This window comes from Helianthus annuus, chromosome 8, assembly GCF_002127325.2.
Source record: "Helianthus annuus cultivar XRQ/B chromosome 8, HanXRQr2.0-SUNRISE, whole genome shotgun sequence".
Lineage (NCBI taxonomy): Eukaryota > Viridiplantae > Streptophyta > Magnoliopsida > Asterales > Asteraceae > Helianthus > Helianthus annuus.
The window spans coordinates 84,850,036-84,866,958 of record NC_035440.2 but is presented as its reverse complement, the minus strand read 5'-3'; the positions used below and the strand labels follow the sequence as shown (position 1 = coordinate 84,866,958).

General features: G+C 36.1%; 2 protein-coding genes across 2 annotated transcripts; one reads left to right on the top strand and one right to left on the bottom strand.

The window, feature by feature from the left end:
* The first annotated feature begins 2,112 nt into the window (after positions 1–2,112).
* LOC110873254 (probable protein phosphatase 2C 2) lies at positions 2,113–4,083 on the top strand. The gene is made up of 3 exons (XM_022122187.2): positions 2,113–2,549; positions 3,158–3,496; positions 3,593–4,083. The coding sequence occupies exons 1-3, from the start codon at positions 2,184–2,186 to the stop codon at positions 3,932–3,934; spliced, it is 1,047 nt and encodes a 348-aa protein (XP_021977879.1). The 5' UTR covers positions 2,113–2,183; the 3' UTR covers positions 3,935–4,083.
* Positions 4,084–14,541: 10,458 nt separating this feature from the next.
* Positions 14,542–16,723, bottom strand: LOC110870272 (protein FAR1-RELATED SEQUENCE 5-like). Its single transcript, XM_022119461.1, has 5 exons — positions 16,548–16,723; positions 16,151–16,409; positions 15,381–15,950; positions 15,215–15,261; positions 14,542–15,151 (listed from the first exon to the last, which is right to left on the bottom strand). The coding sequence occupies exons 1-5, from the start codon at positions 16,721–16,723 to the stop codon at positions 14,542–14,544; spliced, it is 1,662 nt and encodes a 553-aa protein (XP_021975153.1).
* Between the last annotated feature and the right edge of the window lie 200 nt (positions 16,724–16,923).

Below are 16,923 nucleotides of genomic sequence, written 5' to 3'. Positions count from 1 at the left end.
AAAACAGTACTTAACTCTTTTGAGTTAATTACTGTTTCGTCCTGTGGTTTGTTAAAAATCACTATTTCAGTCCATTAGTTTAAAAATTGCGATTTCAGTCCGTGTGGATTCACTTTCGTGACCATTTTCAGTCCCTGTGGTTTCACTTTCGTAACCATTTCAATCCATTTATTCTGTAAGTACAAGGACTGAAATGGTTACGAGGTGGATTGAAATGGTTACGAAAGTGAAACCACAAGGACTGAAATCGTAATTTTTAAACTAATGGACTGAAATATTGATTTTTGACAAACCACAGGGACGAAAACAGTAATTAACTCTTTTTAATAATCTAGCAATAGAGCTTTGAATTCTAAGTCGTCCTGATTGGAATTGATAATGTCAGAGTATGAATGCGATAGTGGAGTTAAAGAAGACATCATGAAAACATCATGAAGGTTTAGTTGACAAAAACGTAATTTGTAACGAACATTATGTAGATGTACTATTGGGACGTGCTCAACTGTCTCAAAATATTAGGCTTAACAAATCACACTTTAACGCTTCTATGTTTAAATTATTTTATGTGTTTAGCCACCCGCGAAGCTCGCGGGGTCTTAGGCTAGTCCATATATATAGCATATTGTGCGTGTGCAAATTTCCCAATGCATATTCCCTTTCTCACTCTCTCTCCTTGTTAATTCCTTAACACATAAGCTTTTAGTGCCACACGTGGTGTGTCAGACATTAACAGGCGCCAATTAGGATTAACGCCTTTGGGCGTTAAAGCATACCAGCCGACCTTAATGTATTTTTAACCACCATAATAATCTCACAAAAAGTATAATAAAACTTTAAATAACTATTTAAATAAAGGTATATTGGATTTAAATAACCATACTTTTCACAAACTGACCGATAACACTCAAAACCTTCGATTTGTATCACACCACTCCTAACTTTCAACTTATTTTCCAAAAACACTCCTAAACTAACCCAACACTAACCCAGTTTGTTAACATCAGCTACCACATCACCAAACCTGTGTCACGTCAGCTGCCAACGTCATTAAAAAGTCACGCCAGAAACCACGTCAGCTGCCACATTAACATAAAATGTCACGTCACCACATAAGTGTAGCATCAGCAAAAAACTAACTGGCTTAGTGTTCAGTTAGTTTGTAACAGGGCCGGCTCTGGGCCCGGCAAACCCGTGCCGACGCCCGAGGCCCAAAATTTCAAAGGGCCCAAAAAGTCTTTATAAGTTTGTATATATTCATTAAATTATATATTTTGTATATTTATCCGTTTATTATGCAAATAACTATTGGTAGTGTAGTGGCAAAAACCATCTCATAATAATGTAAAGTTCTCAAGTTTGAGTCTTTGCTCCATCACTAAGTTTTTATTTTTGTAATTTATTTACCCTTAACCATAATTTTGGGCCCAATTCTTTTCATCGACCGAGGCCTAAATTTGTTCAAGAGTTTTCGGGGACGGCTCTGGTTTGTAAATACTAAGGGAAAATAAGTTAAAAGTTGGTTGTGGTGTGGTACAAATCGAAAGTTGGGAGTATTATTCAACAATTGATGAAAATTAAGATTATTTAAATCGTATATCCCTTAAATAAATAGAAACTTGCCAATGATCTCTAGATCAAGTGGTGGCAGACTTGCATTTCTCTTGAGAGATGCAGATTCGATTCCCACTTGGTGCAGAGTGAATCACTGGTGGGCAATGATAGGAGACCTAGGGAAACCTGGGTTGGATTCTTGAGCCAAACGGGTTTTATCGGTAATTTCACCGTCGTGCCTATGGGCGGGTGGGTTACTGGGTTTTCCCCGGAATTGGTGGTGGACTCGGGTTACTCTCGGAGTACTCCGTTTGTCAAGTGGGTGCCTCGCGAGTGCCCGGGATTGATTCTGTTGGCCGTTAAAAATAAAAAAAAAAAAAAAAAAAAAAAACTTACAAAATAATCACCCAATAATAATTATAGGGAAATAGCTTAGGAAAGAAGAGAGCGACTCGAATAGTATAAAAACAATAACACTTTATAAACACGGAGGACGGCGTCCCCACTTTGACCACCATTATTCCCCCTATAAATACCCCCACAACCACAACACACATATATTCATCAAACACAAATCCGAACGTTACAAACCCAAAAAAAAAAAAAAAAAAAAGATCATCTCAACAAGCAAAATGATTACCGTTGCAATCCCAAATTCCCCAGTATTCTCACCCGTTTCATCATCCATTTTCTGCAAATCTCCACACGAATCCTGCCCCATAACCCACAACAATTCTCCATCTTCCACTTTCTCATTTCATATTCCAAAACCAATACCACCGGCTTCTGCTTCCGGTTCTTCCAAGCGGAAGAGACCGGCTAAGTTGGCGATTCCGGTGGCTTCTGTTTGCTTTTCCGGTGGGGTTGAGGTGGAGGACCGGTGGAAGGAGGTGGTGGTGGAGGGAGATGGGTATTCGGTTTATTGTAAGAGAGGGAAGAGAGATGTTATGGAGGATCGGTTTAAGGCTGTTGTTGAGTTTGACGGAGAACATAAACAGGTATGCTTTTGGGGGTTATAAACCGTTAGAAACTGTTTAAATTGAGTGTGATCGGCTGGTTGGGCCGGGTTTGGAGTGAACTGGTTCGGTTTACGGTTTGGGAAACTGTGTTTTACGGTTTGGTTTATGGTTTAGAACTTGGTAAACCAAACCAGACGGAATATTAAAATAATACAAGACATTTATTTAGTAAAATGCAATTTTTGTTTTCGTCCATGAGGTTTGGCGACTTTTATGACTTTCGTCAGAAGTGCTATTTTCATCTAAAAAGTTTGAAATCTTGCAATTTTTATCCCGGAGGACCATTTTTCGAGAGGTGAAGGACTAGAATGCACAAAAAAATCGTTTTCGAAGAAACAGGCTTATATGCCCAAACTTCAGGGACGATTTCGCTATATATTGAAATTTATTTATTTATTTTATAAGAAACTTTGTCAAAACCGGGTGGTTTTACGGTTTGGTTTACGGTTGGAAACCGAACTAACTAAAATATTTAAGAGTAAAATATTTTTTTGTCAAAATCAAAACCCCTAAAATCTACTAGTGTAATTTGTTGTTTTATTTTCATGAAATTGAAAATAAATTCAATTTGTTTGCTTCTTTTTCAGGCATTTTTTGGTGTTTTTGACGGACACGGTGGATCAAAAGCAGCTGAATTTGCAGCAGAGAATCTTGATAAGAACATATTAAATGAGGTTGAAAAAATGGGTGAAATTGAAATAATTGAAGCAATTAAACAAGGTTACATGACCACAGACTCACAGTTTCTAAATCAAAATCAACGTGGTGGATCTTGTTGCGTGACCGCTATTATCCGAGACAACAATCTTGTGGTGTCGAATGCAGGCGACTGTCGTGCGGTGGTGAGCATTGGCGGAACCGCCACACCCCTCACCTCGGACCACCGCCCATCGAGACAAGACGAGAAGCTCAGAATCGAATCACTCGTAAGCATTTCATCAATATTTCAAACCCATAACGAAATGTGGTTCGTTTTATTTTCTTTTTTATTTATTACTAACGCGTTATGGTCGGTTTTGTAGGGTGGGTATGTCGATAGTAGCCGTGGTGTTTCACGAGTTCTTGGGTCGCTAGCGGTTTCAAGAGGAATTGGCGATCAAAGTCTAAAGCAATGGATAACAGCCGAACCCGAAACCAAAATTGTCAAAATCGCGCCTGAATTTGAGTTTTTGATCATGGCTTCCGACGGTTTATGGGACAAAGTGAGCAATCAAGAAGCAATCGATTTAGCGCGGCCCTTTTGTGTAGGCTGTGATAAGTTAGAACCCGTGTCCGCTTGCAAAAAATTGGTTGAACTCTCGGCTTCTCGAGGTTCCATTGATGATGCTAGCGTGATGATAGTTCAGTTGGGCCGGTTTTGTTGATGCTATTTGTTATTCGTTACGTTTGCAACAAATAGCATCAACAAAACCGTATAGATTAGTCGTTTAGGTTGTTAATAGTTATGATATTCTTTTTTCTTGTTTGATACATCTTACATTAAATAACATAATTCATTGATTCTTTTATATTACTTTTAATTGTATATGAGGTTACATATCACATACGTTAATTATTGATGAGTGTTAATATGAGAATAAATAAATATTTTAAATAACAAAAATGAACCGACGAGAATACTTGAAGCCCAAAAACATCATCCAGGCCAAGTATTGGGAAAGGGTATTTTGGTATGCGATTGAAATTATATACCTTCTACGATTACCCGAAACTATATATTTGTTTATCTGAATCGTGTGATAGAAAAGAGTAAACTTCCAAAATGGTCTTGAGCTTATGTCACCTTTGTCACTTTAGTCCAAAAATCAAACATTTTGAATCCGGGTCCATGTGGTTTCAATTTTGTTGTTATTTTCATCAAAAATCAAAATCTGTTCAGATTTTTCAGTTAACATCCAGTTTTTTTGTCTTTTTCTTCCCTCTTAATGAAGAGCAAAATGATATTTTAACGTTTTATTATAACAAATTAAAAAAAACCTGACCAATTTGCCCTTCATTAAAAGGGAGGAAAAAGACCAAAAAGTTTGACGTTGACCTAAAAATCTAATCAGATTTTGATTTTAGATGTACTAGCAACAAAATTCAAAATTGAAACCACGTAATACATCTATGCCGTATGCAGGATTTAGGGAAAACGGTGAAAAACATGAGAACAGTGAGAACGCTTATGGATCGTCCGATCGAAACAATCTATGAACTAGATTGGTGCGGTGGCGTTTTCGTAAATAACATCAATTTTATTACGTGGATGCGCTTCATTAAGGGTAAAAAGGTCTTTTACTGCTTAAATTCAAAACGCCAAACTAAAATGAGAACACGCCATACGTTTTGACAACAGAAGAAGAGTGTTTGTTAAAACAATCAAAGCAATTTTGAAAATGGAAGAAGAAGTACAGATGGATATCCTATCGCTTGGCATCCTTCTTGATAACGAATGTGATGAAACACATAAGCTTATGAGAAGATTAACTAGGAAATTTGGACCAAGCAAAGCAAATGCAAAAATGGACCCAGTCATCACATCATGGAGTTTTGATGAAGAAACAGACATTGTGACCGTTATATGTGACAGCGGGGCGCATGAAGACTACATGCCATGGACGAAAAGAAGTTATAATTACTAATTGATTTTAATGAATTTGGGGACGTCGTAAACCTCAAAATATTTACTATGCATGTGATCCAAAAAAACAATAAAACATCAGATAGTTATTGAATCTAACTAAACGCCAAAAAAATCTTACATGCCAAAAAAATGAAGCGGTGTTGTGGACGCATTGAAAAAAAGAATATAAAATGATAAAAATGCCCCCCCGCCCATCATTATATTGCGTGTCATGTGTGAGTCAGGATTCGTTCTCACACTTTAAGGTTTTTTTTTTTTTTTTTTTTCTGATCCCGTGCCATTATCTTTTGTCTTGATAAAACTTGGATTAATTTATATACACAATTATTATCTTTATCTTGATAAAACTTGGATTAATTATTTAAAAGAATACAGGTTCGGAAACCGTCAACTATCTAAAGTAATTGAATACTTCCGGGGTTCAGTTGAAATTGCCGACATGTTTCGACTCGAATAAGATTTCATATCAATTATTTGTATTTACTAAGTCAACAACATTGTTAAATAAAACCCGTGGTTTATTACCGTTTCAATACCGTTAACCATCATCCACAACCGTTGACGACCAATACTACTCTCGTCGTCACTGCAAGCAACGGTAGAATCACATCCAAAGCTTAAATTTTGTAACTTTTATCTCAAACTTATAAATCATTATTATTATTATTATTATTATTATTATTATTAATATTAATATTAATATTAATATAAATATAACTATTGTTGTTGCGTTAAAAGTTTGTGATTTGTGGATCAGCGTATGACAGCCGGTTGAATTGGCACAAGTATTCAAGAAACGTTATGACTTGATAATCATCGATATATATACACCCTAACCGGAATGCAAGGATCGCCAAGGCATGGTCCCTATAACATAAAAAAACAAGGGCTTTAGGTCAAAAAATTTAAAAGACTTTTAAATTTTAAAAAATGTATAAAACAATTTATAGATTTAATATTAGAATTTTCAAATATACAAAATTTTTTCATTTTTAGAAAAAAAAAACTCTAAAATAAAGTCTTGGCTTCATGCCTAGAAATAGAATTGAGCTACCCCTGAGTCCCTGACTAACTAGATAAATGATACATAAAAATATTATTGCATTAAATCGGTATATCATGTAGTTGTAGTTGTTAGTAGATATTATTCACTAGATTTGTTAACGTTTTATGTTGTTGCGAAACGGAGCAAATGATAAGGTAAAACAAACATTATTTGAAAAGGAAGCATTTTTTTAGAAAGCAAAACGTTAGAAAATCGGTTCAGTTTATTATCCGTTTTATGATACCAAATAAATACTCTATTTTGAATATATGTTTATTTTCAACAAAACTTATACGGGAATATCAAGGGAACAAAATAACGAATTTAACTTATTTATAAAACATCTAATTAACTGAAAAATTAAATATGATTTAGAAAAGGAAAAAATAATTATTAAAAATAAAAAAAATAAGTAATAGAGGAAATATGGTTTAAGAAAAGAAAAATAAAAAGGGGAATTGACCTGTAATTATCTCACCTAGACCTTATTGGTCATTAATAATCTCATCTCAAAATATTCCCCCCATTAGTCCCACCTTTCACCTATTTTTCCTACAATGGTTCCCCGTTAAAAAAACTTAACGGAGTTAAGTTTTTTTCTAAATTGCAAACAGATTTTTAGGGCTTTTGATCAGAACGATGATACGAGTCCATTGAAGTAAAACTTACTTCGAAATGGTGCTCCAAGTAACTTGATTTTGGTTAATTGGAAATTTAAACACCCGAATTGAAGCGTCGTTTTCATCGTTTGGAGCACCGTTTCGAGGCAAGTTTTACATCAATAGACTCGTATCGTCGGTCTAATCAAAAGCCCTAAAAAATCTGTTTGTAATTTGGAAAAAAGCTTAACTCCGTTAAGTTTTTTTAACGGGGGACCATTGTAGGAAAAATAGGTGAAAGGTGAGACTGGTGGGGGTAATATTCTGAGGTGGGATTATTAATGGCGAATAAGGTCTAGGTGGGATTATTATAGGCCAATTTCCCAAATAAAAATATGTTAAAAGTGAAAAGCAAATATAATAATTAATTATTACACTACTAAAATAATAAATAATTAAAAAAAACTATATATTATTATAAAATTAAAATTACTATTTATGGATCTTCGTCAACAATATATATATATATATATATATATATATATATATATATATATATATATATATATATATATATATATATATATATATATAGGGTAGGGATATGGTAAAAAGTGTCTAAAATGTAAGAAGTGTAAGAAGTGTTTTAAACCATTGGATATTTGATCTAATGGTTGAGATCAATAGGGTATCAAAATGTAAATTGTGTTTAAATTAGAATGGCCTTATGTAAAATTGAAGGGCAATAGTGTCTTTTCCAATCTTTCAAATATGGTAACCGTATCCTACACAACCAAAACCCCCTATCAATCTCCTAAAAACAAGCGACGTTCCAATAAAAGCAAAAGTTTTATATTTTCCGCCAATCTAACTACAGAGCAGGAAACATAGAAGGGTTTTATAGGTAAACGGAGCACATTGTTCGTCGCCAACTTCCTGTTGAACTAAAGTGTTTTATATTTCACTAATCATATGACATTCTTGTTCTATTAACAATAGAATCAAGAATCAAACGAGTGTTTTATGGATTCAAAAAAAGGAACGATGAAGCCAGCAGGTTTGAAGAGGAAGCGAGAATCAACAATTTCGAAACCAGGTTAGTGTTTTATTGGGGATTTGATGTTCGGTACAGCGCATGGTTGTCAATGGTGTTTATTGAAGTTTTGGATGTTGGTAACAACCCGGTTAGCACTTTAAGGTTTTTTAAAGGATTTATTGGGTGTTATATGTGATGTAAATGGGTTGATGGTGTAGTATAATAAGTAGATTTAAGATTGTTTTAAAAGGGGTTGAATTTTAAATCGGGCTGTTTTATGTCTTCTCTGTTTTGATTACTGAAGGGTGTTTTAAATGGGGGTTTTACAAATATAGTGTCCTTTTCAGTCTTATATGAAAGAATAAAGGGGGTTTTAATGGGGTTTCTCTTTTAAATTGGCCTGATTGCATAAAACACTTCAAGTCTGATTCTGTCATAGTGTTATATGAAAATCGTGCTTGCGGATGACAATATTGCATAAAACACTACACTTCTGATGTAGTTGGTGTCTTCTAATCACCGTATTGCATAAAACACTACACTTCTGATTTAGTTGCTGACTTCTAAACACTGTATTGCATAAAACACTACACTTCTGATTTAGTTGCTGACTTCTAAACACTGTATTGCATAAAACACTATACTTCTGATTTAGTTGCTGACTTCTAAACACTGTATTGCATAAAACACTACATTTCTGATTTAGTTGGTTTCTTCTAATCACTTTATTGCATAAAACACTACACTTCTGATGTTATTGAATACTTTATTGCATATAACACTACTAGTCTAAACCATGTTATTGCATAAAACACTTCAAGTATGATTGTGTCATAGTGTTATATGTAAATGGTTGTAGATGATGACAATATTGCATAAAACACTACACTTCTGATGTAGTTGGTGTCTTCTAAACACTTTATTGCATAAAACACTACACTTCTGATGTAGTTGGTGACTTCTAATTACTTTTTTGCATAAAACACTACAATTCTGATGTTGAGAGAGTGTTATATGGAGATGGTGTCTGTTGAATACTTTATTACATATAACAATACAAGTATAAACTATGTTATTGCAAAAAACACCACAAGTCTGATTCTGTCATAGTGTTATAAGTAAATGGTGGTTTTGAATGACAATAGTGCATAAAACACTACACTTCTGATGTAGTTGGTGTCTGCTAATCACTTTATTGCATAAAACACTACACTTCTAATGTTGGGACAGTGTTATATGTAGATGGAGTCTGTTGAATACTTTATTGCATATAACACTACAAGTCTAATTATTTTATGGCATAAAACACTACAAGTCTGATTGTGACATCATTGCATATAATTTGGAATTCCTGGTTCGATAACTAATTGTAAAAAGGATTTAATTTTAGTCCGGAGAAGCGGCCGAATACCCAAATTCAAAATGGGAAAGGGATTCCATAACACAATTGGACAAAGCATCCAGTTGAGCGATTCGGATAATGATAACGAAATGCAAGAAGGTATATGTAAAATAGAAAACTACGCATGTAAAAAACAGTTTGATGTACACTTTACTTTTAATAATTTGTTATGCACTATCACGTTTTGTCGGAATTCTTGCACCAAGTCTCACCAAAAAAATACGACACTTTAATTTTATTGTATTTGCTAGTTTAAAATAACAAAATGTGTTCGGTTTGCAGCTACAACAACACCCGATGCAAACAGCGATGACGACTTCGAGACACCGCTTCCGGTACCATTCGCGGAAGGTAAGAATTTGATTAAATGTCGGTGTTTTTCGTATGATAGGGATCATAGTGTAACATGATCTAAATGTTTTTTTTAGTTTCAAATAAACACCCTACACCAGCTGATACAACACACCGTGATACAGCCGACGACGACTTCGGTGACGCAACCACCAACGACAAATCAATCAGGTAACTTTGCACACAAAATTTGTAACCAAATCAGATTTTTCATTTCATTGTAAATGTAGTCTAACTGATGTGAATATATGGGTTACAGCTGCCAATTCACAGCCGGTCCGCGACAATGTTGACCACCAACAACCATGCGATGGAAAAAGACGTAAGTCAACAGCGAGTAGGAGGAAGTCGACGAGACCACCAGCGTCATTTCTATCAAAAAAATATGAGCCCTTCACCGGGCCAAAAATTAAACTGAAGACGTCTTCGGAGAACCTTGTTATATTGGTCAACAACTTGAATAAACCACAAAAAAAGAAGGTCATAGAAATGGGATTCGGTACATTGCTAAATTTCAACATACGACATGTACCGACGCGGCTTGCATATTGGCTGGCAAGCAACTATGACGACGCTGCAGGAGTGTTGAACTTTGGAGAAACCCGTTTACGGATGACATCAAATTTGGTGAATACAATATTCGGAATACCAAACGGGGGTATAAAGATTGTAGAAAAAATAAGAGCGAGGGATAGCAATCCGGTTGTAAAAGAATGGAGGGATCAGTTCAATGATAACACTAAAGTGTCGCCACTCGGGCTGAAGGACATGATGGTTACAGACACTTCAAGTGACTGGGCGTTTGAATTGAACTGGTTGGTGTTGTATAATACTATACTTGGGGAGATAAGCGCATGCAACACAGTTAATCAGCGATTCTTAAGATGCTCGGACCCAAATGTTAAAATATCGAGCTTTGATTGGAGCAGCTACATGATAACCTGTTTAGATCGCACCGCGAATGCATGGAACCGAAAGAGGAATGACCCTTTTAGAGGCCCGATCGTGTTACTAGCGGTATGTGACTCTACTCTATTGTTCATGATATGAGAATGAAAACACTACATGCATAAAACACCACAAAAAACTTTATTTAACAACATAAAATTAGTTACATCAGCTACGATTTCATACAAAACCATTAAAGTCTATTAAAACACTAATACACTATGTTACTATGTATAACACTACAGTCACATGTATTAGATTACAAACAAGTCTGTTTTGGAACAATACATTGGATATACTATATTCCATAGCATAGTAAACAGTACAATCATAATAAGACGCTACATTTACAGACAGTTCACTACGTAAAACACTACAGTCAATAGTATAACACTACAACAAGCATGCATAACCATTAACATGTCTACATAATTCTTAGAATTGAATGCTTATATGTGCAGGCTGCATACGCGTACGACCAAATGGATGTTTTGAAGCGTAATAAGAAGGGATCTCATCCGATTGAGTTGATAGATGACGGGATGCTCGACGAACTGCTCGGAAAGCTTGACGACATACTTTGGGCAGACCACATAAAGCATAACACCCCAATGATACCTAAAATTCATGTAGATGAAGATCAGCCGAGGAGTGAAAAGGTTAAGAAGATACCTGAAGAAAAAAAATCAGCATCAACCAGCGCTAAAAAAGTTGAAACGGCAGCTGAAAAAAGTGCGGATGACAATGAGGATGGGGGCAACGAAGACTACGGACCGTACGATGGAGGGGACGACGACCATCTGGGAATATACAAACATTGCAAGAATTATCTGTTGTCACAGCCAAGTACACAGGAGTTGCCGTTTGTATATCAAGTTGGGGCAGACGGCGAGTTTCGGATCCCAATGGTATCACAGTATGGGACGCCACCCGTCTACTCACAAGAAGAAAAAGATAGTGAAGAGGTACATGACTTTATAACCTTTTTAACGTTTGGTATAATATCATACCTATTTATAATTATATACATCTGACAATGTTTTGGATGACACTTTATACTTTGGTTAACAGGATCAGGTGAAAAAACTGGATGATGCATTTAAGGAATTTGAAGATTGCATTGAGAAGATCAAAATTACAATGGCGGAAGCTTTACGTTTGCACCCAAACAGTGAAATGATATTGAGTAGGAAAACGTCATGGATTGCGACAGTCCGCAAACATCTGAAGGACGTTGCGGATAATGAGGAATGCGATGTTGTGTCAGAAAAAACCCCCACACCTGTCAAAAACACTGGACTGTTGACACAAGGTAATCAATCTCCTTTCTCGCCCATGACTTCATCACTTTGCGCAGAAATAGATGAACTGATATCTGCAATACAATCCGTACGACACCCAGGCACACAATCGAAAGCTGAGTGGATCCAACCAGTAAACTTGCAAAGTGAACTGGACAACGTCGCAACAACGTCAAGTATTCCAGACACTGAACAGGAAGGAAACGCCTTACTGCAATATGAACTCCAGAGGCCAAAAAGAAACACCAATCTTCCAGATGCGCTGAGGTCACCGTACGTGCAGCGTGTGGTTTCATTAACAGATAAACGAGAACAATTGGAATCTGCATTAGCTAGCTGTATACTCAGCGCAACGGGAAACAAATGGTAGGTATCGACAACAACAAAAAAATTAAAAAATTGAACGAATCTGCTTGTTAATTAATGATTGTGTTTCATGTTATTACGTAAGGATGTTATATTCGATTGCCCAGCAGGTGTCTCGATTTTGAGAGGCTCGTTTGAGACTATCTACCCGGAATTATGCTTGGATGCAGATATTATATCAGCATGGGCTGCAGTCCTTAACCACGAGGAGCGGTTAAGGGCACCCGGTACCCCCGCGAGGCTGTTTTGCAATGCCGGAATGTTGGTAATGCACTTTTCACACATTATAAAACACTATTTGATAATGTAGGACAGTTTATAACACCACAATACTAAAAATAAATTAGAAAAAACTACTTATACCACTATATGCTGCAATCAACCATCATATGTATCCTATGAAACTATGAAACTAAATATTATGCCTCAAGGAAACCTAGGTTGGATCCTTGAGCCAAACGGGTTTTACCGGTAATTTCACTGTCGTGCCTATGGGCGGGTGGGTTACCGGGTTTTCCCCGGAATTGGTGGTGGACTCGGGTTACTCTCGGAGTACTCCGTTTGTCCAGTAGGTGCCCCGAGAGTGCTCGGGATTGAGTTTGTTGGCCGTTCAAAAAAAAAATAAATATAAAACAGCTTATAACACTACAACCCCAGCTTATAAACCAGTTTTTGAATATCGTCAAAATATCGAAGGGACAAAGTAACTTATATAAACTTAAATCTGTTATTTATTATGAAACAGGTGGCAGGTGATTTTGAAGGGACCGAGGAATACAGAATCTCGATGTTCTGTAGCCGGATGGAAGCAATATTAGGCCAAGCAGATAGCATGGACATCAGAAACTTCCAAATGGTATTCGTGCCGGTGCTGTATAATAAACACTACATTCTAGTGTTCTTCAATCTAGCACAATCCCAAATATTGGTGATCGACAATATCGAGGGTGATGTCCCTATCAACATACGATACAGCGGCTACGTAGAAAAAGTTGTAAGAACACTACCAGAAAAATAATAATTGACATACAATATCTATAACATTTAAAATACCCCATTTGACGTCGTAAATTATACAGATCAATGCATTCTGCGCGTTTGTCAAAAACCACTCGCCTGCTATCGCTAAAAAACTGCGATCAACATCACCGGTTAGTCTGAAGTTCCCGTGGCAAACATTGTATAACGGAACGGATTGTGGAATATTCGTCATGCGTCATATGGAGACTTTTAAAGGTGTTAGTGTAATTATAGTTTTATTATTAAAGTTGAAACTGGCATGTACGCTAATTTGATTTGTATTTCTGTTCACTAGGGACAAGTGTGCGCGAATGGAACTGCGGGCTATCGCCAGAGCGAGGCATCACGGGGGAGGTGTTGAAAGATCAATCAAAAGAACTATGTGACTTGCGAATAAAGTACTTATCAAAAATCTTGTTAAGTGACATAAACTCACTGCGATCTACAATGGAGAAAGAAGTACATGAGTACGCAAATTTGAGTCAAGATGAAAGAGTGGAAAATGCTAAAACTGCAAAGCACAGGATCGAGTTACGATTGAATGAAGAATAGCACATAGTTTCGTTACAACTGATAATGTTTTGATACATGTCTTATTTTAGATATTAGCCTGGTGGCCTGGTTATGAAATGTTTTGATACACGTTTTAATGTAGATATTAGACTGGTTTCATTTTGTCTGGTAAAACGGAACACACTGTACAAAGTGATGGTAATGGTCTATTTTCCTTAATATAACACTATATTTCAGTATAAAACACTACATTTATAATGTGACAGCAATTAAGTGTTTGGTTTACGTGATTATTGTTGTCATAGTTGAAACTATCATATAACACTACATTTAAATATAAAACACTATATTATAAAAAAAGAATTAATTTATATCAGTTAAAAAAAACATATAACACTATAATTATACATAAAACACTATAAGTAAATGTCAGACTTTAAACTAACTGTATATCACAATAACACCGTGTATATTACTGCATTTAATACAGATTACCAGCATGGACACATTTGAATCATGTTATGCGAAATCAAACCTATAAAATAACACTACAATTCAAATATAAAACACTATATTAAGAATATGATAAACGACTTTAAGAAAAAACAACGTAAAAAAAATTATGTTTTCCCATTCATGGCCAAGATGAAAAAAAAAAGACTAGTTCGAAATCTATAAACTCAAACACAAGGAATCCAACAAAAAAAGAAAACGTCATTAAAAAAATAGAAAAAAACTCAAAGTTTGCATAATTTAGTAATCAACTACTCCTGCTCTTCATCTTCTAGCTCCTCTTCGTCGTCTCCTTCACCCGCCGCATCTTCTAGCTCCTCTTCGTCGTCTCCTTCAAGGGTCGCTTCATCACTTTCTGAGGAGTCGTCGGCCTTTTCCCTTGCCGGGTACGTGCAGGTACGTATATTATGCCCCCGACGTTTGCAATTGCTACATTCACGACCCTTTTTTTTCTTCGCAGATTGAATAATGGCAATTTCACGATTACTCTTCATTCTGGAAGGTTTACCCATACCTTTAAATCTAACGGTTTTCGGCATGCGAACAGTTACAGGTGTTTCTTGCGTGTATCCAGTTATTTCAGCAAACCTATCGCGACGACTCCTAGGGGGTGCGTTTACGACTGCCTGATCAGCGGTCGATTGATACTGGACAACATGGTCCCTAAAAGCGCACAACGCATCAAAGTTATGAACCAACCTGTTAATAAGAGACTCGGCTGACCTTGTTATCTCCCTTACAACACCATTAACTTGCTGGTACCGATCATCACTTTCGCTAATCTCTAATATCGCTCCAGGGGTACTATTAGAAACAGCTTCCCTGGTCCACCGTCGCATTATATACCTTTCACGGAACTGCCTGATATCAAGAAACCGCAAAACGCAAAAAATGTGCGCACACAAAAGCCCAAACTGTTCATACCTATTGCATGAACAACTCACGGTCATGTCTAGCTGCCGCATCATAACCTAATACATAAAAACAAAAAAAAATAAGAACAAATATATATACTCAATTAAAACTATAAGATAAAACACCATGGACAAGAAAAAATTATAAACAAACAATTGTTACATTCTATGGTTACCTGAAAAAATGTAGTACACGTTTGAGAAAAGTCCTTCACAGAGATGTTCACAAAGTTATCCCCTCTATCATCCCATTTTCCAATACCACACTTGTGAATGGCTGTCTGAATTTCAAGTTGCGCATCAAAGAAAATTGTCCGTGTGTATATGTTTGCCGCCTGTTGTTCTAAGACAAACTCTTTTGCAAATATTTGGGGGTTCGTGTGCCTAGTATCGTGATCATTCTTCCTGTGCTCGTGTCTTTGGGCTTCAATTGCAGAATCAAAATGCCCCAAGAATTCAACAAGCGTACAGTTCGGGTTGCAAAACTGCCCAGAGAAATGGTTCTCACTCTCCGAACGTGATGAGGTACGCATCAGCCCAGACATGTGTTGATCACGATAGTACGCAGGGATCCATGTATCCCTAATCTGATAAATTGACTGTAACCATTCATGATTCACCAAATCAAAATCAGCCAATATAACACCCCATTCGGTTTCAAACTGTTCTGGTAGTAATGCATCAGTCCAAACAATATCACACAACCTCTTCTTAAAATCGGTGCTATTGCATAGGTTGGCGCCAACCTAATAAACAACGAGTCAACAATAAAAAAATTAAATATACAAAATACATGATAAAACCTGATAAAAACATTATAAAAAAGTAAAACAACATCGATAAACAAAAAACGACATATTCATATATAAAAAAGTACAAAAAACCAACAAAACAATTCCATTAAAACAATAAACGTCGTAAACCATAATTTTGGTATTTAATAAACCTTGGTAGTAAGTTTCTCCATTATATGCCACATGCAAAGCCTGTGCCTACTTTCAGGCCAAGTATCTTGAATAGCTTTCCTCATCGCTGGGTCTTGATCAGTTACAATCACAGGTGGTGCGCGCCCAAACGCCTGCCGAAATGCGTTAAGCAACCAGCTATATGTTTCGGCAGTTTCATCCCCTATTATAGCAGCACCCAAGGTAACATTACGATAGTGATTGTCAACGCCGGTAAAAGGTACAAACATCATATTGTACCTACACAAAAAAATATAAAGTTAACGAGTCTTTTCATGCATATACCACTACACTAAAAACATTATCATGGTGATAAAACACTATGATATAGATCTATTATGGATGTAATGAATCTAAAAATAAAGGTAGGATACGAACTTGTTATGACGATAAGTAGCATCGAAGGACACAACATCCCCAAAAATATTAAACTTTCTCTTTGAATCACCATCGGCCCAGAACAACGCACGTAAAACGCCATCGGCAGTTGTAAGGTATTCCATAGAGAAATTGGGCATAAATTCTTTCTTCCTTCTTAGGCGCTTGATAACCATGTCAGCATCGTACTCAGCTATATACCTATTTAAGTCTCTCTTGAAGTTTTTGAAGTCAACTTTTGTAACATCCGCCAAAAACGAATCTTAGAAAAACCCGACCTGTTTATAAATCGGATTTTAAGCGTAATAAAAAAATGAAAATTTTATTATCTTTTAATTTTTATTTATTATTTATAACATTGTGTTATATTAAATTA